The sequence below is a fragment of the Labeo rohita genome, chromosome 16 (genome assembly GCF_022985175.1).
Source record: "Labeo rohita strain BAU-BD-2019 chromosome 16, IGBB_LRoh.1.0, whole genome shotgun sequence".
Classification (NCBI taxonomy): domain Eukaryota; kingdom Metazoa; phylum Chordata; class Actinopteri; order Cypriniformes; family Cyprinidae; genus Labeo; species Labeo rohita.
In genome coordinates this window covers 1,141,301-1,164,680 of record NC_066884.1, presented here as the reverse complement: position 1 = coordinate 1,164,680, position 23,380 = coordinate 1,141,301, and the positions used below count along the sequence as shown (strand labels likewise).

General features: G+C 40.1%; 3 protein-coding genes and 1 pseudogene across 5 annotated transcripts in view; 3 read left to right on the top strand and 1 right to left on the bottom strand.

Annotated features, from left to right (window-relative positions):
• LOC127179019 (tripartite motif-containing protein 16-like) overlaps positions 1 to 1,721 on the top strand; it is a 21,103-nt gene extending 19,382 nt beyond the window's left edge. The window contains exon 6 of the mRNA XM_051132264.1: positions 651 to 1,721. Coding sequence (XP_050988221.1) covers positions 651 to 1,171 — 521 coding nt within the window. The 3' untranslated portion in view covers positions 1,172 to 1,721. The remainder of the gene's footprint in view (positions 1 to 650) is intronic.
• Positions 1 to 23,380, bottom strand: part of cdk14 (cyclin-dependent kinase 14) — a 230,623-nt gene that overhangs the window by 97,024 nt on the left and 110,219 nt on the right. The gene's annotated exons all lie outside the window — the stretch shown is intronic.
• Positions 10,712 to 15,195, top strand: LOC127179018 (tripartite motif-containing protein 16-like). The gene is made up of 6 exons (XM_051132261.1): positions 10,712 to 11,533; positions 12,346 to 12,441; positions 12,541 to 12,774; positions 13,072 to 13,231; positions 13,369 to 13,416; positions 13,645 to 15,195. The coding sequence occupies exons 1-6, from the start codon at positions 10,961 to 10,963 to the stop codon at positions 14,169 to 14,171; spliced, it is 1,638 nt and encodes a 545-aa protein (XP_050988218.1). The 5' UTR covers positions 10,712 to 10,960; the 3' UTR covers positions 14,172 to 15,195.
• On the top strand, positions 16,301 to 22,349 carry LOC127179024 (tripartite motif-containing protein 16-like; annotated as a pseudogene).

Genomic DNA, 23,380 nt, shown 5'->3' with positions numbered 1-23,380 from the left:
AAAGATCAGTCAAGTCAAATCTGATGTTGGTGCAGGTTATTGGGTGAAGTGTGGAGCTGATGAGATTCGATTTCTGTTTTCTGTAGAGTTTCCAGTCTCTCTCAGCACCTCCTGAATCTACAGATGGAAATGACGATTCCTTCAGATCTCTCATCTCTTTTGATGGTCTGAGAAAATCTGTCCGTCAGCTGAGAGACAAACTGGAGGATTTCTGCAAAGAGGAGCTCAAGAAGATCTCAGACAGAGGTAAAGTCCTGGAGATTCATCTGCTCTCAGAAACGAGTCCATCATCATCTCATATCATGGAGAACATCATATTAGAAATGTGTTAGGAATGGATGCAGGATCATGAGAATCACACTGTTCATGTCTGTTGATTTCCACAGTTGCATCCACCGAGAAGAGGAACAGCCTCCTACACTGTAAGTCAGTAAGAAAACGAGCAGAAAAACTCACTGAGTGTGTTCATGTTCTTCCTGTAGAAGGTGAAAGAAGAGTTTTATAATTGATGATGTAAATGATGATTTGCACAGGATATCTGCTCATCTGTACTGACACACTGATGATACACTGAACATGAAGAGTTCAGCTACATGAAAACAACAAACAGATTCATAATTCCTGATTCTGATGTGTTTTATCTCCATCAGATTCCCATCAGCTCACTCTGGATCTGAACACAGTGAATAAACGCCTCCATCTGTCTGAGAACAACAGAGTGATTACTTACACTAAAACAGTCCAGTCGTATCCTGATCATCCAGACAGATTTGATGTATATTCTCAGGTGTTGTGTAGAGAGAGTGTGTGTGGACGCTGTTACTGGGAGCTGCAGTGGAGTGGATGTGTGTGTATATCAGTGTCATATAAGAGCATCAGCAGGAAAGAATCAGGTAAAAAGTTTTTTTTTGGATGTAATGATCAGTCCTGGAGTTTGATCTGCACTCCCTCCAGTTACTCATTCAGACACAATAACATAAAGACTGATCTCCCTGTGAAGTCCATCAGCAGTAGAATAGGAGTGTTTGTGGATCACAGTGCAGGAACTCTGTCCTTCTACAGCGTCTCTGACACAATGAGCCTCATCCACACAGTCCAGACCACATTCACTCAGCCGCTCTATGCTGGGTTTTGGGTTAATGGTGGAACATCAGTGAAACTGTGTTGTTGAATCAGAATAGATTAACAAGAGATTCTACCCATAATGCTTTGAGCTGCATGATGAATCAGTAACAGTGAGATGTTGTAGAGTTTATTCATTTCTCTTCATGACATTAATACTGCAGCTGAACTTCTGTCAGTGAAATAACATGTCAGAATAAATGTGTGTAATAAATCCTCATACAGACAGTAAGATCAGTGTGTTTAAGTCCTTCTGAATGACTTTTGTGCTTTTCTCAAATTCTGTTTATGTTGACTGAAATCAGTATTTCAATTTTAATGAAGTGTCACAGCTGTGAGATCATATACACTTTAAATATTTTTAGTCTTTATTTTTCTCATACTGTGTAACATATAATCATAGTTTTATATGCAAGGCTGAACTACCTCCCATGTTTCTGTTAAGAACTGATAAACAAGTACATAGTGCACTGGGAACTGGGAAGTATGCTAATGCTTGGGAAAGCAGAGAGGGAGATATATGTAGTTATCTCCACTTTGCTACTTCTCATCTGACATTTGACTAGTAAGTGACATTAATAAAAGACTCTTTATCTCCACCCCGGACTTCCTGTCTCTTCATTCCTGTTCCAACATTCTTAGCCGTCACCTCATTCATGATTCTAATGCATTAGTAATTTTTATTAATACTATCAAAATGATCTTTCAATTCAACTGATCACACACAGTCAATAAATCATTTTCATACTTCACGTTATGCAGCCCCGGCCCTTTTCAGTGTTTTATGTTCTTTTGACTTCCAGTGTCACGAGTCACTGTTTTTATTGTCATGCATTTAATTGTTAACCATGGAATTCATTTTTAGGTTACAGCTTGGTAATAATTTATTGTATTACTGATCAATGGTTATAACGTGTAAATGACCAAATTTCATGCTGTTGAAATTGAGTGTGTGTTTTGTGTGTGTGTACCTGGTACTGCCTACAGTACATTATCAGGACCAAAAAGTACAGTAATACCAGTAAATGTTGACCTTGTGGGGACATTTTTTTGGTCCTCAAGCTTATAAATCATACAGAAATATAATATGCCTTTGTGTGAGGGGTGGGTTTAGGGTAAGTGGAAAGAAAATATAGTTTGTACAGTAGAAAAACCAATACGCCTATGGAAAGTCCGCAGAATAACAGAAATACCTGTGTGTGTGTGTGTGTGCGCACTAGAGGCTGACACATTTTTTGGGAATCAAAATCATGGAAACAAAATCACTATTAATCACATGATTGGGACGGGACAGAAAAAATGTCAACGGGAGTGGGCAGAACTGGGAATCGCAATAACACTATGATAGCAAACTTCATACACAAATATCCCTTTTATATAAATAAACTATATATTTTAATTTTGAACTCAATTCTTGTCGTCTCTTTATGTTCTCCTCCTGTTTGCTTTGGTGTGGCTGGTTAAGTGAATGACGTGCTCCGCACAAACATAACAGTTGGTGGCAGTGGTGCCGAACACCAATAATATAAGAGAAGATGAAGGCTTCCCCATGCACTTTGTAGCCATGAAAATCATAATGAAGCGTAAGGTGCCAGTGGCTGTAAAGTCAAGATTCACAAACACCTACTGGCCACAGGCACAGAGGTGCACGGTTTCTTCTCAAGCTGTGAGCAGGAGGAGGAGAGGGAGGACCATGGTAACACTAATGAGTTTCGGAGCCACAAGTTGGTGCTGAAGTATATGAAAGAGCCTACAAAGATGATCAGTCAGTCCCTTCTCAACTTCTGGCAGGAGATGTCAGGTGGGCTGGTGCCAGTTGCCAGGAAGCTCCTGTCAATCCCAGCAACAAGAACCTGTCAGAAAGGAGCTTCAGTGTTGCTGGAAGATTAACTGAGGAGAGACGCACCAGTCTCAGTCCAGAATATGTGGACACTCTCTTGTTCTTACATATCAACAGTGGGACTCCATCTTAACAGAAACTCTGTGAAAATTTGGTTATATAATGTGTGTGTGTGCGTGTATGTGTTTACATGGATGATTTGCATTGTTTAAGCTGGCTTTCAGTTCAATAAAATATAATTTTGGATTTTTATTCAACTAAGGTGTGCACACTGTGATCTGTACTGTATTTAGGGAGTAAATATATTAACAGTTAATTGTCCTGTATTAATAACTATTCTTCTCACCTCCACAGAAATAACCAATGACTATATTGTCAATAAGAGTATAAAAGATCTTCCTGCAGCTCTGTTGAAGTCTGGGTCTGTACACTGTCAATGGTAGGACACGAGGGGACACTTTAGGAAGATACAGCTTTTGTTGACCTCTTGGGAACAGTTCTGTAGATTATATGTGACCCTGGACCACAAAACCAGTCGTAAGTGTCAATTTTCCGAAATTGAGCTTTATACATCATCTGAAAGCTGAATAAATAAGCTTTCCATCAATGTATGGTTCGTTAGGATAGAACAATATTTGGCCGAGATACAACTATTTCAGTATATGGAATCTGATGGTGCAAAAAAATCTAAATATTGGGAAAATCGCCTTTAAAGTTGTCCAAATCAAGTTCTTTGCAATGTATATTACTAACCAAAAATTAAGTTTTGATATATTTACAGTAGAAAATTTACAAAATATCTTCATGGAACATGATCTTTACTTAATTTCCTAATGATTTTTGGCATAAAACAAAAATCTATAATTTTGACCCATACAATGTATTTTTGGCTACTGCTACAAATATATCCCAGCGACTTAAGACTGGTTTTGTGGTCCAGGGTCACATATGATTACAGATTTAGATCCTTCATGTCTCAGAGCATTCACTGTCAGAACTAAACCCACTAACTGATCACAGTCAAATTACTAACAAACACTAACATTAACACACAGACCAGAAAACACACAGATGAGCTGAAAACAACACAGAGAAGAAGCAGAAAGCAACAAGTAGCCAAAACATAGTTTTAGCATAAAATTAAACATATACATCAACTTTGGGTCTGTCAAATTGAGAAACTGCCAATTTTACTACGAGAATGACTGCTGTGTTCTAGCAGCACAGTACGAGTCTGTCATAACATGAGAGATACAACTCGAGTCTAAAGAACTATTATTCATGCTTTTTCTTACTGAATTATCGTAATTACTTTTATTTACTTTTTTGTATTTCAATTATTGTTTTCCCCCTCTTTCTTTCTTGGAGTTGTTTTGCATTACTCTCATTTTGCACTGTTTTGACTGAACTGTTATGCATCAGTGCTGTAATGCTTTGGTAACACAAATGTACTAATATTGGTCATAATATAAATAAAACACCTAAAACTGAAAACTAATTGAGAGAGTGTGGTTTTTGCATGTACTTTAATAACAGCCAGGTGTGTTGAGACTAAACTCAGCAGCAATAAGGAACCTGCTTTAAAGACTTGAAGACACACCTGTTTTACACACGTCACTCAAATACAGAACCAGGAAACAGGAATCACATGAGTTTAGGGAAAGAGAAACTGAAGTGTAGTTGAGCTGTTGTGTGTTTGTGTTTCTGTATTCAAGGAGTGAAATGGAAGAAGCCAGAATTTCAGTGAATGAGTTCTTGTGTCCAGTGTGTCTGGATCTCCTGAAGGATCCAGTGACCATCCAGTGTGGACACAGTTACTGTAAGAGCTGTATTACAGACTGCTGGGATCAGGAGGATCAGATGAGAGTCTACAGCTGCCCTCAGTGCAGACAGACCTTCAGTCCAAGACCTGCTTTAGCTACAAACACCATGCTGACTGAAGTGGTGGAGAAACTGAAGAAGACCAAACTTCCTGCTGACTGTTACGCTGGAGCTGGAGATGTGCAGTGTGACGTCTGTACTGGAACAAAATACAAAGCCGTCAAGTCCTGTCTGATGTGTCTGAACTCTTACTGTCAGAATCACCTTGAACAACATGAGAATTGGTTTAAAGGAAAGAGACACAATTTGACTGAAGCCACTGGACGACTGCAGGAGATGATCTGCCAGAAACTTGAGAAGATCCTTGAGGTTTTCTGTTGCACTGACCAGAAATGTATATGTGTGCTGTGTACGACGGATGATCATAAAAAACATGATATTGTATCAGCAGCAGCACAGAGGACAGAGAAACAGGTATTTAAAACTGACAATCAAGTCAATACTCAGTGTAATGATCCAATAGTCTGTTTATTTTCTGTGTAGAGCTGCAGCTTAACCAGAGAGAACACAGAAACACTGTCAGTGTGTGAAGCTCTACATCAGTTTACTTTTATAATAATAGGAATGCAACGATACCCATACTGGTATTGGTATTGGGCCCGATACTGAGCTCCTGTACTTGTATTCGCACTTGTTAAAATGTCTCGATACCACACAAATATCACACAGCATGTGACGTGCCATATTCAGACAAAGAAACACCAACAACAGAACAACAGTGAGCAGACTGCAGTTATTAGAGATTAAGGATGTCTACGAAGTACATGTATACAATCAATATAATGTTAAATATTCAGTATTAACGCCTGTATTCACCTTATTTTTGCTGTAAGAGTGGGAGCGGCAGTATGCAAATTTAATGTGTCTGGCTTCTGGTCTCATCCACGTCCAGCTATGTTTAAATGAGATAGACTGATGAGAGATTCTACCCATAATGCTTTGAGCTGATGATGAATCAGTAACAGTGAGATGTTATAGAGTCTCTTCATGAGTCATGAGTCATTGTTTTTATTGTCATGCATTTAATTGTTAACAGTGGAATTTGTTTTTATTTTTAGGTTACAGCCTAATAACGTATCTTAAAACATGTAAATGACATGCAATTTTTAAGCGGTTGAAACTGAGTGTGTGTGTGTGTGTGTGTGTGTTTGTGCGTGTGTAAAGGTCATGCACAACAAAAGCTCCTTAACCTTTTTTTTTTGTTGTTGTTGTTTTTAAAATGAGATAAACCTAAGAAAAAGCACAATATTTAAGTCATCGTGATGCTAATGATTCTGCCCACTCACTTTCTATAAAGACTTTCACCACCTTAAAGGAAATTGTGGGGAGAAGCAAACTCTTGCAAGCAAAACACCATTCCAGGGACATTCAAGCACACACCGAGTCTTCCGCCCATGCCAGGACAGAGGAAAGGACTAATTCAGATGAGAGACCACAGACACAAAACACACAGGCTGGAATCAACATCCTCATGGACTCCAATGGGAAATTCCTACAAGAGGAAAAGCTGTTTCCAGGTGTGTGCAAAAACACTGAAAGACCCACCGTTTCACTACATGAAACACCCTGCATTAGGACATCATTCAGGACCCACACCCCACAGAAAACACTACCAAAGAGCACACTTACACCAGAGACCCGGCCCACATCAGGACACTACCAAAATCCCCAGACTGAACCAGGACACCCACAGACACAAACACCTACAGCAAATCATCACCAAACACCTCCACCATCAAACAGACCCCACTCCAGTCAGATGAACAAGACCAAGAAAGATCCACAGCATCCAGCAACAAACTCACCCAATGCTGACAACACATCCAGCTCAGCGCTGCTTCTACAATCCGAGAGCACCGCACAGGCCCTCAAAGGACAGACAGAAACTCTGGAGATGGGTGACATCAGACATAACTGTATAACTCTAAATTCCACAGCTGCACTGACAGTAAAAACTGGTAAATACCAGTTGGCTTAAATTACATAAGGAATTACTACTGTCCCAAAACAGTTCCCCTACTACAGTGAAGACGTGTTCTACACATTGGAGAAAGAGACAAGACATGTCCAGGCCCAGGAATATGTGTTTATCTGTGGAGATATGAACTCAAGAACAGGACTACAGGATTTCACAGAAACACAAGGGAGCAAATATATTAAGCTAATTGTCCTGTATAAATAACTACTCTTCACATGTCCACGTGGCATGTAAATGCCCACATCACTGTAAACAGCGAGAATTTTCCTCAAGTTCATCTTGGCTACTTCGTTTCTGGAAGAAGACGCGCTGAGAGGAATAAGACAGAATTGACCTCAGAAAAAGACGTGATAGTTAAATATATTCTAAATAAACTACAAACAAAATTATATACATTTCTTTTGTCCTCGTTCTTTCTTGTAAATCTTCCCTCTCAAACACTACCTGACCTGACTCTCCTTATGCAGCTCATTATGTGGGCTTTTGTCTTCTCAGGTGTGAATCATACTATTATTCATGATCATTCACGGCTCCTCGCATATACCCTTTCGAAACAAAAAGTGACTTCGAAAATTTAAATCAGTATATTACAAAAACAAATACAAGATCATTTTGAAGCAAAAACTCTAGGCTACAAGATTCAGCTGTCAAAAGTCGTGTGAACAAACGTTCTGTATGTGTTTTATGGCCTTATTTCAGTCACTTCAAATGTTCAGTTTTTCAGTTTTACAGCGCCAGCTGAAGGAGACGCAGAAGACGTTCCAGCAGAGAATCCAGCAGAGAGAGAAAGATCTTCAGCAGCTGAGAGAGGCTGTGGAGTCTCATAAGGTGAGTCTGGAGAAGGAGAGAAGTTTGTCTCAGTCTCAGTTCAGACTCTCTTGTCTCTTTCAGTCCCACTGAAGCCTGAATCACTGTGTGTCCTACAGATCCCCCACTTTTTTTCTGTATCACGTTTGTCTCATTTGGATATTCAGAGGCTCCATAGTAAACGTGATTGCGTCATCATTTTTTGATCGCATTGATTCGTCAGAGGAAACCAATGCATTTCGTTCCTCTCAGCCAAGCAGGAACGATTGTTGATGCTTAGTCCCACCCCAGTGCCCAGATTGGTTCAAACTGTCATCTATTCAACCAATAAACATAGTTGTTGGACTTATGAATCACCAATTAGCATGTTACTTTGGAAATTTGAACAAACTCAAAGTGAAAGTAAAGTACGTTGTGTGTGCATGAAAACAAACACAAAATAGCACACAACAGAGCACTTTGACATATAACAAAACAAAAGCAGGGATGAAACAGCTGTACATATCTGATAATGCACTGGAATGTTTTCACGTCTATGCGCTGTCCCGGTAAAACACGAATACAGCCGATCCATCGATCGATCAATTTGACTGTTATATTATGATAATTCTTCTCATATAGTTTATAAAGATCATTTGCAGTAACTTTTTTCTGTTGCACTCTGTATATTGTCTCTCATTTTGTTTGTAGTTTGTGAATCATTTGCACTGTTTGTATATTTGTTGCACAAGACGATTTGTGCAGTTGTTTTCACTACTTGCTGCACTGTTTGCGTTTGTTGTTCATACATTTCTCTGAAAAACAAAAACTCACTTTTTATTTATTTATTTACTTGTGTAAGCAGATACAAGTGTGGCCGGAAGGGTCTTCAGAGGCTTTACAGGACTGCTTTGACACCACAGACTGGAGTATGTTTAAGCAGGCTGCCACTTACAACAACACCACCGACCTCCAGGAGTACACAGAGACTGTTACAGCCTACATCAACAAATGCACTGAGGATGTAACAGTCACTAAAACCATCACTGTCCGTGCCAACCAAAAACCATGGATGACAGGGGAGGTCTACAGGCTGCTGAAAGCTCAAAACGTTGCCTTCAGAGCCGGAGATGAGGCGAGCCTGAAGACAGCTAGGGCCAACCTGTCCCGTGGCATCAGAGAGGCTAAGAGACAGTACTCCAGGGGAATATCCCATCGCTTCAAAGACAGCAGAGACACACGGAGCCTGTGGCGGGGCATACAGATCATCACAGATTACAAGCCCCCACCACAGACCTGTGACAGCACCATCTCCCTGCTGAACGAGCTGAACACCTTCTTCACTCGCTTTGAAGTGCAAAACACCACCACTGCACAAAAGACCCCACCCCCTCCTGGTACCAGGTGATGACTTTGTCCCCAGACAGTGTGAGGAGATCCCTCAGTAGGATCAACGCACGCAAAGCTCCGGGTCTTGACAACATTCCTGGTCGCGTACTGAGAGACAGTGCAGTGGAACTCACTGATGTCTTCACAGACATCTTCAACATCAAAAAAGTCATCTCCCTCCTGCTTTAATGACTACCGTCCTGTTGCACTTACTCCCATCCTCATGAAGTGCTTTGAACAGCTAGTCATGCAGCACATTAAGACTGTCCTGCCCCCCTCCCTGGACCCCTTCCAGTTTGCGTATCGGCCCAATCGCTCGACCGATGACGCCATCTCCACTGCACTCCATTCACTTCAGTTCAGCATTTAACACTATAATCCCCCAACAGCTCACTCAAAAACTGGTCCAGCTGGGACTCAACACCTCACTGTGTAACTGGCTGTTGGATTTCCTCACCAGAAGACCACAAGCAGTACGGGTCGGCAGTAACACATCCAGCACCATCATTCTTAACACGGGGGCCCCTCAGGGATGTGTGCTGAGCCCCCTCCTCTTCACTCTGCTGACCCACGACTGCACACCGTCGCACAGCTCCAACCTCTTCATCAAGTCTGCGGACGACACGACTGTGGTGGGTCTCATTAGCAAAAGGGATGAGACCGACTACAGAAGCGAGGTGAGCCGCCTGGCCGCGTGGTGCAGAGACACAGTCTCTCTCTGAACGTGGAGAAAATGAAGGAGATTATTGTTTCAGGAGAGCACACTCAGCATGCTCCTCTGACCATTAACGGTGCGTCTGTGGAGAGAGTGAGCAGCACCAAGTTCCTGGGTGTGCACATCACTGAGGATCTCTCCTGGACAAACAACATCACTGCACTGGCCAAGAAATCACAGCAGCGTCTCCACTTCCTCCGCAAACTGAGAAGAGCAAGAGCACCGGCCCCCATCAAGTACACCTTCTACAGAGGCACCATCGAGAGCATCCTGACGAGCTGCATCACTGTGTGGTTTGGAGCCTGCAATGCGTCCTGCCAAAAAACTCTCCAACGCATAGTGAGAACAGCTGAGAGGATCATTGGTGTCCCTCTCCCCTCCCTCCAGGACATCTACAGTACCCGTCTCACCAAAAAAAGCTCTGCATAGCAGCTGATCCCTCCCACCCTATACAAAGCTTCTTCAGCCTGCTGCCATCAGGGAGGAGACTGCGGAGTCTCCAGGCCAGGACCAGCAGACTGAAGGACAGCTTCACCCATCAGGCTGTCAGGAAGCTAAACTCTCTCCCGGCTCTGCCCCCACTCCCGTCTTCTGCCCCACAAACTTCCTGTACTGTGACACACACACACACAAACACTCACGCACTAACACTTACACACACACACAAACACACCCACACCCACCGACCGGCACCAGTCACTTTGTGTAGTATTGGTGCTCTGCTAACTACCTCTTACTACCCACTTACTACCCTCAGACTACCTCTAAAGACTTTTGTCTGTTATTACTATGTCACTTTATTACACTCATAAGCTCTTTTTGCACCATATATATATATATATATATATATATATATATATATATATATATATATATATATATATATATGTGTATGTATAATTGTATTTCTTTGCATTCCTAATTCTACCTTGTATTTAATGTTACGTGTATGCACCTAGGGTCTGAGAGTAACGAAATTTAAATTCTCTGTATGTCCGGTACATATGGCAGATTTGAAAATAAAGTTGACTTTGACCTTGACTATAACGTTAAGCCAGTCCTCCTGCCCTTTTTTCCTGACGCAATCATAATCTTTATTTCTGCCATGTGCTTTGGCAAGCTTTACGCGCACCTGTTTTATACATGTCACTCAAACACAGAACCAGCAAACAGGAATCACATGAGTTCAGGGAGATAGAAAGTGTGTTTGAGCTGTTGTGTGTTTGTGTCTCTGTATTCACGCAGTAAAATGGCAGAAGCCAGATTCTCTCAGAATGAGTTTGTGTGTGCAGTGTGTCTGGATCTGCTGAAGGATCCAGTGACCATCCAGTGTGGACACAGTTACTGTAAGATCTGTATTACAGCCTGCTGGGATCAGGAGGATCAGATGAGAGTCTACAGCTGCCCTCAGTGCAGACAGACCTTCAGTCCAAGACCTGCTTTAGCTAGAAACACCATGCTGGCTGAAGTGGTGGAGAAACTGAAGAAGACCAAACTTCCTCCTGACTGTTACGCTAGAGCTGGAGATGTGCAGTGTGACATCTGTACTGGAACAAAATACAAAGCCGTCAAGTCCTGTCTGATGTGTCTGAACTCTTACTGTCAGAATCACCTTGATCAACATCAGAGTTTGTTTAAAGGAAAGAAACACAATTTGATTGATGCCACTGGACGACTGCAGGAGATGATCTGCCAGAAACATGAGAAGATCCTTGAGGTTTTCTGTCGCACTGACCAGAAATGTATATGTGTGCTGTGTACGATGGATGAACATAAAAACCACGACACTGTATCAGCTGCAGAACAGAGGACAGAGAAACAGGTATTTAAAACTAACAATAAAGTCAATACTCAGTGTAGTGATCCAATAGTCTGTTTATTTTCTGTGTAGAGTCACAGCTTAATTTACACAGAACACACAAACACTGTCAGTGTGAAGCTCTACATCTGTGTCAGTTTCACTTTCATGATCCTTACGCTTGCTTTATGAAACAGGCTTTAAGCTTCATGTTCAATGATTGTAAATGATCATCATTCCTGGAGTTTGAACTTACAGCTATTAGTTTTAAGTTCCATTTTTACTGGATTCATATGCTGACGACGATTTAATGGCAGTAGTTTCATGTGAGATTTAATACCAAAGTATACTTTGATTTTTATGTAAATGTGACAAGTCAGATGCCTCCCCCTGCTCATCATCGCCACCCTGTCCAGTAAACACCGCCCTTCACCAGGATCCCAACGGGAGTGGGCGTGCGAGAGAGGAGGGGGGGTCGAAACAGCCAGGTCTGGCAGCGTGTGATGAGGCACATCTGACGTAAATAAAACCTCATCACCACCGCTGTTGAAATGCCAGGTGCGCCTCTCCTCGGGAGACCGGTCTCTTCCCCGTGCATGCACGCTGGTGTCCTCGTGGGTCCAGGAAGGGAGCGTTGAGGAAACGAGCACCGCCGAAGTGACGTCACGTCCACTGTGTCTGTCGTTTGCTAGTCCTGCCACAGTGTACATGAACACTATCAAATGGACTATACTTTAAAAGGCTGCGTGTTCAACTGTACGCATACTGTATGCTAGCGTACGCATAAAAAATCTGAAGTATACTTCGGGTATTACTATCATTCATTTGTCCTACAGCACCAACTAAAAAAGACGCAGAAGATGTTCCAGCGGAGAATCCAGCAGAGAAAGAAAGATCTTCAGCAGCTGAGAGAGGCTGTGGAGTTTCATAAGGTGAGTCTGGAGAAGAAGAGAAGTTTGTCTCAGTCTCAGTTCAGACTCTCTTGTCTCTTTCAGTCCCACTGAAGCCTGAATCACTGTGTGTCCTAACAGCGCTCTGCACAGACAGCAGTGGAGGACAGTGAGAGGATCTTTACTGAGCTCATCTGCTCCATTGACAGAAGCTGCTCTGAGCTGATACGACTGATCAGAAATCAGGAAAAGCGATTGGTGAGTCGAGATGAAGGACGACTGGAGCAACTGGAGCAGGAGATCAATGATCTGAGGAGGAGAGACGCTGAGCTGGAGCAGCTTTCACACACACAGGATCACATCCAGTTCCTGCAGGTAACACAGATCTACAAGCTCCAGTCTAGAAATATAAACAAAGCATTTGATTGCTTGCAATAGACATGTGAATGAACGATTGAGATCACCTGGAAATCACATTTAGTTTTAGTTACTGTCAAATACTAGAATCTGTAGCTCTAATGTGATATAATGAATATGAGAAGAATGAAGCTGATGATGTGAAAGTGCTGGATTGAGGTGAGTTACTAAAGATCAGTCAAGTCAAATCTGATGTTGGTGCAGGTTATTGGGTGAAGTGTGGAGCTGATGAGATTTGATTTCTGTTTTCTGTAGAGTTTCCAGTCTCTCTCAGCACCTCCTGAATCTACAGACGGAAATGACGATCCCATCATTTCTTTCTTCCCTTCTGATGATCTGAGAGAATCTGTCCATCAGCTGAGAGACAAACTGGAGGATTTCTGCAAAGAGGAGCTCAAGAAGATCTCAGACAGAGGTAAAGTCCTGGAGATTCATCTGCTCTCAGAAACGAGTCCATCATCTCATATCATGGAGAACATCATATTAGAAATGTGTTAGGAATGGATGCAGGATCATGAGAATCACACTGTTCATGTCTGTTGATTTCCACAGTCACATTCAACAACATTGTTCCCAGGACCAGGAACGACTTTCTACATTGTAAGTCAGTAAGAAAACAAGCAGAAAAACTCACTGAGTGTGTTCATGTTCTTCCTGTAGAAGGTGAAAGAAGAGTTTTATAACTGATGATGTAAATGATGATTTGCACAGGATATCTGCTCATCTGTACTGACACACTGATGATACACTGAACATGAAGAGTTCAGCTACATGAAAACATCAAACAGATTCATAATTCCTGATTCTGATGTGTTTTATCTCCATCAGATTCCCATCAGCTCACTCTGGATCCAAACACAGCATATATAGATATCCGTTTGTCTGAGAGGAACAGAGTGATGACTAACACTTGCACAGATCAGTGGTATCCTGATCATCCAGACAGATTTGATTGTGCGTATCAGGTGTTGTGTAGAGAGAGTGTGTTTGGACGCTGTTACTGGGAGCTGCAGTGGAGTGGCAATAAATATGGTGTGCGTATATCAGTCTCATATAAGAGCATCATCAGAAAGGGATCAGATAATGAGTGTTTCTTTGGGTATAATAATCAGTCCTGGAGTTTGATCTGCACTCCCTCCAGTTACTCATTCAGACACAATAACATAGAGACTGATCTCCCTGTAGAGTCCATCAGCAGTAGAATAGGAGTGTTTGTGGATCACAGTGCAGGAACTCTGTCCTTCTACAGCGTCTCTGACACAATGAGCCTCATCCACACAGTCCAGACCACATTCACTCAGCCGCTCTATCCTGGCTTTTGGGTTGGATCTGGATCATCAGTTAAACTGTGTTGATGAATCAAAATAGATTGACAAGAGATTCTACCCATAATGCTTTGAGCTGCATCATAAATCAGTAACAGTGAGATGTTATAGAGTTTCTTCTTAATGACTTAATGTCAAGGAGAGAAATAGAGAGTGAGAGAGAGCACTTCTATTGTGTGATCTTTACTGCTGTTCACTTCAGCACACACATCATTTGGATTAAAAGTTTCTCATCAGTAGGTCTATAAAACAAAATTTAGTTAGTCTATACATGTCCATCTCATTCTGCAACAGTACAAACGTGGGCATGTTTTGCTTGCTTCATGATTGTTCTGCATTATATTGTCACTTTGGTTGCAGCACAGATGAAAAACAATCTTATATTTCTAATAATGTGTTCATCATAGTTACAAGATTTATAACGAGTGGTTCTCTGCATTATTACAGCAAAACATCTTGTGATGACATTACTGAGCCGCTGCAGTAGAGCAGCTCTAATGCTATTCAATTAAAGATGATCTACCACAGAGCAAAAAAATGAACAGTGGAAGTGACAAAAACTTGTATGATACATTTTAATGGGCATAATTAAGTGTGAAAATAACTGAAGGAAATATCTATTTGCTAAATGAACTAAGCCAACTAATATTATACATACTGTTTTGGTTTCTGTACCCAATATTTTAAAAATTACAAATGCAATGAAAATACAGGTATCTGTAGCCAGTGTTGGCAAGTATCAAAAATAGAAGTATTGGTACTTGCCTAATTCTGGAAAAAGCAGTGTTGGTGCATCCCTAAATAAATGTGTGTAATAAATCCTCATATAAACAGTAAGACTAGTGTTTGTGTGTTTGTGTCCTACTGAGTATTTCTGTGCTTTTCTCCAGCTCTATTTGTGTTGATGTAAATAAGTCATTTAGTTTTAATATAGTGTCACATCAATCATTTTTAATTTCATGCTGTTGAATTAAATGTGTTTGTGTGTGTACAGTACCTGGTTCTGCCTATGTTATAAGGACCAAATGTCCCCAACAAGAACAGTAATACCATTAAATTTTGACCTTGTGGGGACATTTTTTGGTCCCCATGAAGAAACAAGCTTATATACAGAATAAAATTTTTTGAAAATGTAAAAATGGATTAAGTTTTCTGTAAAGGGTTGGATTAGGTTAAGGCAGCGTTTCCCAATCCCAGTCCTGGTGCCCCCGGGCTCTGCATATTTCGTATGTATCTCTTATCACGTATGCCGTTTGTTTTATTTGACCGTAAGTGCCCTACAAAGTGGACATCACCGAATATTCCACTTCGAAACAAGTGTATATGTAAGATCTGTATTACAGACTGCTTGGATCAGGAGGATCAGATAAGACCTTCAGTCCAAGACCTGCTTTAGCTACAAACACCATGCTTCATGATTCCACTTCGAAACAAGTGTATATGTTCGTATCAAAGGACATTAAAGACATCCATATGCCGTCAATCCCATCACACAAATGATTGTACACTGATAAATGTGGCAGTTAAAAACAATTGTTATCTAAATCAAAAAAGAAGCCGTGCCCATATAGAGCTTACGACATGAAGAAACACAACTCGGCCAAAAAGACTAAGCAATCTTATGGAAGAGAAATTGATTTTACTCCAAAAACACCTGTTAACCTTGTAAATGCAAACAATTACATTCAGTTACATGTATATTAAACAACTCCTAAATGTAATGTACTAAATACTCCTAAACTTTCATTTTCTGTGAAGCTGCTTTGCAACAATGTGTATCGTGAAAAACCCTATACAAATAAATGTGAATTAAATGGAATTGAACTACTGTAGGGAATAGTGAATGAGGCCTGACTTAAAACACAACAGGAGTCACTTTCCCAGAGTTTGACCTCTAATTAAACCTGAATCAACCTGAATCAAGGGGCAGTTGTGGCCTAGTGGTTGATGTGTGTGTTTATTACTCACTGTGTGCGCTCTGATGGGTTCAATGCAGAGGACAAATTCCAATATTGGCAAATATCATACTTGGCCTACATATCACTATTACTATTACTTTACTTTATAACAGCCAGGTTTAAACGAAGCCCTACAGAAGCAGGAACTTGCAGACCTTACAGACACACCTGTTTTACACACGTCACTCAAACACAGAACAAAAAAACAGGAATCACCCGAGTTCAGAGAAAGTGCAGTTGAGCTGTTGCGTGTTTGTGTCTCTGTATTCACGCAGTAAAATGGAAGAAGAAGCCAGAATTTCAGTGAATGAGTTCTTGTGTCCAGTGTGTCTGGATCTCCTGAAGGATCCAGTGGCCATTCCCTGTGGACACAGTTACTGTAAGATCTGTATTACAGACTGCTGGGATCAGGAGGATCAGATGAGAGTCTACAGCTGCCCTCAGTGCAGACAGACCTTCAGTCCAAGACCTGCTTTAGCTAAAAACACCATCTTGGATGAAGTGGTGGAGAAACTGAAGAAGACCAAACTTCCTGCTGACTGTTACGCTGGAGCTGGAGATGTGCAGTGTGACATCTGTACTGGAACAAAATACAAAGCCGTCAAGTCCTGTCTGATGTGTCTGAACTCTTACTGTCAGAATCACCTTGAACAACATGAGAGTTTGTTTAAAGGAAAGAAACAATTTGACTGATGCCACTGGACGACTGCAGGAGATGATCTGCCAGAAACATGAGAAGATCCTTGAGGTTTTCTGTCGCACTGACCAGAAATGTATATGTGTGCTGTGTATGGATGAACATAAAAACCACGACACTGTATCAGCTGCAGCACAGAGGACAGAGAAACAGGTATTTAAAACTAGACACCGATGAAATATTGCTAAATACTCATTATGCTTCATGATATTTCATGTACAGTAATTGTAACTGATCATCACTTCTGGAGTTTGAACCTACAGTCATTAGTTATCAGTTTGGATAAGTGACCTTTAATACTGCCTCACCCTTTGTTTACTGGATTCATCTGTTCATATGTTGATTTAGTGCCAGCAGTTTTCTGTGAGATTCACTATCATCTGTTTGTCCTGCAGCACCAGCTGAAGGAGACTCAGAAGACATTCCAGCAGAGAATCCAGCAGAGAGAGAAAGATCTTCAGCAGCTGAGAGAGGCTGTGGAGTCTCATAAGGTGAGTCTGGAGAAGCAGAGAAGTTTGTCTCAGTCTCAGTTCAGACTCTCTTGTCTCTTTCAGTCCCACTGAAGCCTGAATCACTGTGTGTCCTAACAGCGCTCTGCACAGACAGCAGTGGAGGACAGTGAGAGGATCTTTACTGAGCTCATCCGCTCCATTGAGAGAAGCCGCTCTGAGCTGATACGGCTGATCAGAGATCAGGAAAAGCGAGCGGTGAGTCGAGCTGAAGGACGACTGGAGCGACTGGAGCAGGAGATCAATGATCTGAGGAGGAGAGACGCTGAGCTGGAGCAGCTTTCACACACACAGGATCACATCCAGTTCCTGCAGGTAACACAGATCTAGAAGAACACCAACATAGTGCACTTGAGACACATCCTGCTGTGACAGGAGACTCACAGAGAAACATTTCATTGTCAAACATTTCAGTGTCTTATTATATAATCATCAGTCAGACTCTCATCTGACTCTCATTCTTTTTAAAAGAGATGTTGCTTACAAATGGCTTACACCTCTGGAAATCTTTTAGGAATCATTTCTCTGAGCTCTTTCTTCTAGAAGATATATTTAGCTGTCAAACACCACTAGCACCACCAACAGTTCAAAACTTCACTCACATTCCAACTTTTTAACTAATTTATTTAACTCATTATGAAATCAGTGAACTCGATAGTACCAGTTATGAGTAAGGTTCATCAAAATTGGATTATGTGGCCCTTAAACTTGATAAAATTGATTTATATTTGCCTGTAACACAATGAATTAATGGATGGGACTTTTTTCTGATATTCGTGGCTTAACCCTCTGGGGTCGAAAAACGTGCCGGCACGGTTTGTGGCAATTTTTCTGATAATGCCAAAAAGAACTTTATTTACTCCGTCATTTTTGATCGTACAGATAAAAGCAATACATCAATGGAATCTGTAAGGAATCTACTTTTATTTGTGTATGCTCATAATAACAACAACACTCTGTGGTTTTGTGAAATAAAGAAAACAAACAGGGTATGCAGTCTGCTGCGTTGTTCTCTGTGATCATCACTAAGAAATGTGTCAGTAAAATGAACTGAAACTCAGCGAATACTCCACACAGAGACACGAGAGATATTTCTATAGAAAGCCTGACATGTCTACTTTTAAATGGAGTAAGTCTTATCAAAAACAAATATCATGTGTTAAAGTAATCTGTATGAAACCAACCCTGTGTCCAGTCTTTCTCGTCAGACCTAATTATTTTTAATTTGATCACGCCCACGAGCTACGAACACTTTGATATTACAATCATCCACGTGGAGGCGCACGCGCCGTACTGCCCACATCAACGTAAACAAAGCAGCGAGACTTGTCTTTATTGTTTATCTCAACTACTTTCATTTTGTTACTGGAAGACGACGCGCTGTGAGGAGTAAGATTTATACAGTATTTCCCTCAGAGAAAGAACGCGATGCGACGCACGGCGAGATCCACCGAAGGAGAAAGGCTTTCTTTTATTAGCCTACTTACGTTAGTTGATTCTAGACATCAGAAAAGTATCGGTCTATGAACATATTGAATATTTTAGAAGAGGGAAATAGACATGCGTTACAAAAAACATGACCAAAAAAATTTATATTACAGCTAATCCGAAATGAGTCTTCCACATTCCGCGCTCATGCACACACATACAGTTTGCCATCAAGCACGGGCAAAAGTCGCATAATGATTATGAAGGTGTTGGGAGATAAAAAAAAAGGAGATATTTTAATTATTTATAAATAAACAAGTGTTTATGAGTCCTTGTCGGCTGCAAAGATGAAATACCCAATCCTGATTTTGGACGCGCCTTTAGAGAGAAATGCAACCTTCATACAGATTAAATAATTGGGGAATATTTGTTTTTGCATTGGTTCGTTTAAAAGTAGACATTTGAAACCTTCTAAAGATTTATTTCTCATGTCTGAGTTTTGGTTCTTTTTTTGTGACGTGCTCCAGATTCAGTGACGGCAGAAAGCCTGTTTGTTTTCAGTATTTTACAAAAGCGACGTTTTAATGTTATTGTGATATTGCATAAATAAGATCAGTTTCGAAGTTTCATTATCTGGAAAAATGCAACTCTTGGCGCAGGCGACCCCCTGTTGCGCAGGTGCATTCCCACACTCCGCACAAACAGGGTTATTAAAATAAATCTTCACCAGGCTATATCCAAGTAAGATGTAGTTACAACCTATAAATAAAAGGCTATTTGACATTTTAAAATTATCTAACAGACTAATGCTGCTCCAATTCTTTGATCATAGTTGTTGCTGTTGATAAAGATTAAACGGATGTCGCTTAGCCTAAAAAACATGCTGTAATGACTAATTTATGGATTAAATAATTAATTTATAAAACAAGTTAAGTAAAATATGCTGAATATATAATACCTTACAAATATTTATAAAAATGCTAGCCTAGACAGCAGTTTCACATTTTGCATCTGCATTACTAGCCTAAGTAAATTAGGCTGTTTTTAACATGCAATGATACAAAAATGAGATTTAAAAAAAAGACGTGTAGTGAAGAAAAATAGTTAGACAAAAATAAGGAAAAAAATAAATTCATAATTCTAACATATTTAAGGGCTAATGGCAAACTTACCTTTCTTAATAGCTCCTACATGATAAACACATTTAAGATGCGGTCGCATGAACGGACATATAGGCTATGTAAATTAAAAATAATAATAATAATAATAATAATAATAATAATAATAATAATAATAACAACAACAACAACAACAACAACAACAACAACAACAACAACAACAACAACAACAACAACAATAGCAGTTGCCTCAAAAATAAAAGCAGTGCGGTTATATTGCGTGCACCTAATAATATCTATTTGCGATTGTCTTTTAATTGACGAATTACCTCAAGCAGGCCAGTCAAGGACAGCCAGAGGGCCAGACATGGCCTGGGGGCCGTGCAATGCCCAGGTCTGGTGTAGTTAATAATGTGCTTTTGACCTTTATTATGCATGTTTTGATTATACTGTGTTGTAAATAAAATACAAATAATCTAAAAATTCTTTGAATCTTCTCACATTGTTTCTACCTGACAGTCACAGTCTCATTGATGGGCCATTAGAGGAGGGACAACGCCGTCTAGTACTGCAGCTGCTCACTTAACCGATCTCACTCGTCTCAATCTGCTCAATCTTGGTAATGTCGGTGCCCTAAATGATGTTACAACGGACTATTTCACATCCAGAGATGAAGGATCAGATGAATTTAAAGAGGAGTCTTTTACATAGGTAAAATAGGTAAAATTTCACAGACTGCATCACATATTGTTTTCTGTAAACAAGTGAATGAGATGATTTTCACATCATCTTGTAGATAAAACTCTAGCCTACCACATCCAGTTCTCAAAAGTCTTGTGAACAGATGTTCTGAATGTGTTTCATGGTCTTATTTCAGTGACTTAAAAATTTTAGTTTTTCACTCAACACGCATAAACGTAGTTTTCTCAAAAACACAAACATATACATTCATGTTGCTTACATATTATTGTAGCCCAGTTTGTGCTGATTACAATGTAATCAGATTTTAGCCATTAATATGTTTTTAAGATACTGAAAAAGCACAAATGTCAGGGCATGTCAAAACTTCTCCAGGGCGCCAAAACACCCTCAGATTGACTGAATTTGTGGTGGATTTTCTCGAAAATTGTGGTGAAAACAGTAATTATTATGATGAATTTATCTAATCAGTGTTACATAATATTGTTTATGCTTTTTATAGTGATTATCACTGATTGCTTTCACTAGAAATATTAAAAAATGTGAATGCTGATTCAGGTTATTGGGTGAAGTGTGGAGCTTATGATTTTTTAATTTCTGTTTTCTGTAGAGTTTCCAGTCTCTCTCAGCACCTCCTGAATCTACAGATGTAAATGACGATCCCACCATTTCTCTCTTCTCTTCTGATGATCTGAGAGAATCTGTCCATCAGCTGAGAGACAAACTGGAGGATTTCTGCAAAGAGGAACTCAAGAAGATCTCAGACAGAGGTAAAGTCCTGGAGATTCATCTGCTCTCAGAAACGAGTCCATCATCATCTCATATCATGGAGAACATCATATTAGAAATGTGTTAGGAATGGATGCAGGATCATGAGAATCACACTGTTCATGTCTGTTGATTTCCACAGTCACATTCACCAACATTGTTCCCAGGACCAGGAACGACTTCCTACAATGTAAGTCAGTAAGAAAACAAGCAGAAAAACTCACTGAGTGTGTTCATGTTCTTCCTGTAGAAGGTGAAAGAAGAGTTTTATAACTGATGATGTAAATGATGATTTGCACAGGATATCTGCTCATCTGTACTGACACACTGATGATACACTGAACATGAAGCTACATGAAAACATCAAACAGATTCATAATTCCCGATTCTGATGTGTTTTATCTCCATCAGATTCCCATCAGCTCACTCCGGATCTGAACACAGTGAATAAACTCCTCCATCTCTCTGAGGAGAACAGAGTGATTACTGGTACTGGCACAAATCAGTTGTATCCTGATCATCCAGACAGATTTGATCATTATAATCAGGTGTTGTGTAGAGAGAGTGTGTGTGGACGCTGTTACTGGGAGCTGCAGTGTAGAGGAAATTATGTGTACATATCAGTGTCATATAAGAGCATCGGCAGGAAGGGATTGGATGATAGGTGTGGGTTTGGATTCAATGATCAGTCCTGGAGTTTGATCTGCTCTCCCTCCAGTTACTCATTCAGACACAATAAAATCTGGACTAATCTCAATGTAAAGTCCATCAGCAGTAGAATAGGAGTGTTTGTGGATCACAGTGCAGGAACTCTGTCCTTCTACAGCGTCTCTGACACAATGAGCCTCATCCACACAGTCCAGACCACATTCACTCAGCCGCTCTATGCTGGGTTTCATGTTAATCAAGGATCATCAGTGAAACTGTGTTGATGAATCAGAACAGACTGAAGAGAGATTCTACCCATGATGCTTTGAGCTGATGTTGAATCAGTAACAGTGAGATGTTGTAGAGTCTCTTCTTTTCTCTGCATGACATTAATACTCCAGATTAACTTCTGTGTGTAATAAATCCTCATATAGAAAGTAAGATCATTGTGTGTGTGAGTCCTGCTGAGTGAACAAGTGTTTTTCTGTGCTTTTCTAAAACTATTTGTGTAGATCGAAATCAGTCATTTAGAGTGTCACATGAATAATATTTATTATTATTATCAAAATTACACACGTCAATAAATAATTTTCATTTTTTACCTTATGTAGACCCAGTGTTTTATGTTCTACTGTATAGAACAAGTAGTTGTTCTTATTATAATTTATTTAATTTTTAAACAAGCATTTAATTGTTAACAATGAAATTAATTTTTATTTTTAGATTACAGCTTGTTAATAATTTATTCTATTATTGAATTCTATTTTTCTATTATTAAATTTCATGCTTTTGTAATTGAGTGTGTGTGTGTGTGTGTGTGTGTACTTGTTTTTGCTACGCTGTGGGGACCAAATGTCCCCACAAGGATAGTAAAACCTGAAATTTTTGACATTGTGGGGACTGGCTTGTGGTCCCCATGGGTACAAAAGCTTATAAATCATACAGAATGAGATTTTTTGAGAAAGTAAAAATGCAGAAAGTTTTCTGTAAGGGTTAGGTTTAGGGGTAGGGTTAGGGTAAGGGGATAGAAAATACAGTGTGGACAGTATACAAACCATTGCGCCTATGGAGAGTCCCCACAAAGATAATAAACCAGACGTGTGTGTGTGTGTGTGTGTGTGTGTGTGAGTGTTCATTATGTTTTGGGGACCAAATGTCCATACAAAGTAATACCAGTAAATTTTGACCTTATGGGGGGACATTGTTTTGATCCCCATGATGAAACAAGCGAGAGAGCGTAAGAGAGAGTGTAAGCTCCTGAACTTTCTTGAGATTTTGTTTCTCATTTTGTTTTTAAAATGAGATAACCTCAAGAAAACAGGCACAAAATTAACCAAGAGTCATGAGGAACACACGATTATTGTAAATAGATAAAATACCCTGAAAACAAGGAAATAAGGAATAAGGAACTTCT

What these genes read in the sequence shown, in the direction of transcription:
- LOC127179018 (XM_051132261.1), top strand. Translation starts at nt 10,961, where the DNA reads ATGGCAGAAGCCAGATTCTCTCAGAATGAGTTTGTGTGTGCAGTGTGT. An exon ending in AACAGAGGACAGAGAAACAG is followed by an intron (nt 11,534 to 12,345) that starts GTATTTAAAACT and finishes TTTGTCCTACAG; the next exon opens with CACCAACTAAAAAAGACGCA. An exon ending in CAAGAAGATCTCAGACAGAG is followed by an intron (nt 13,232 to 13,368) that starts GTAAAGTCCTGG and finishes TGATTTCCACAG; the next exon opens with TCACATTCAACAACATTGTT.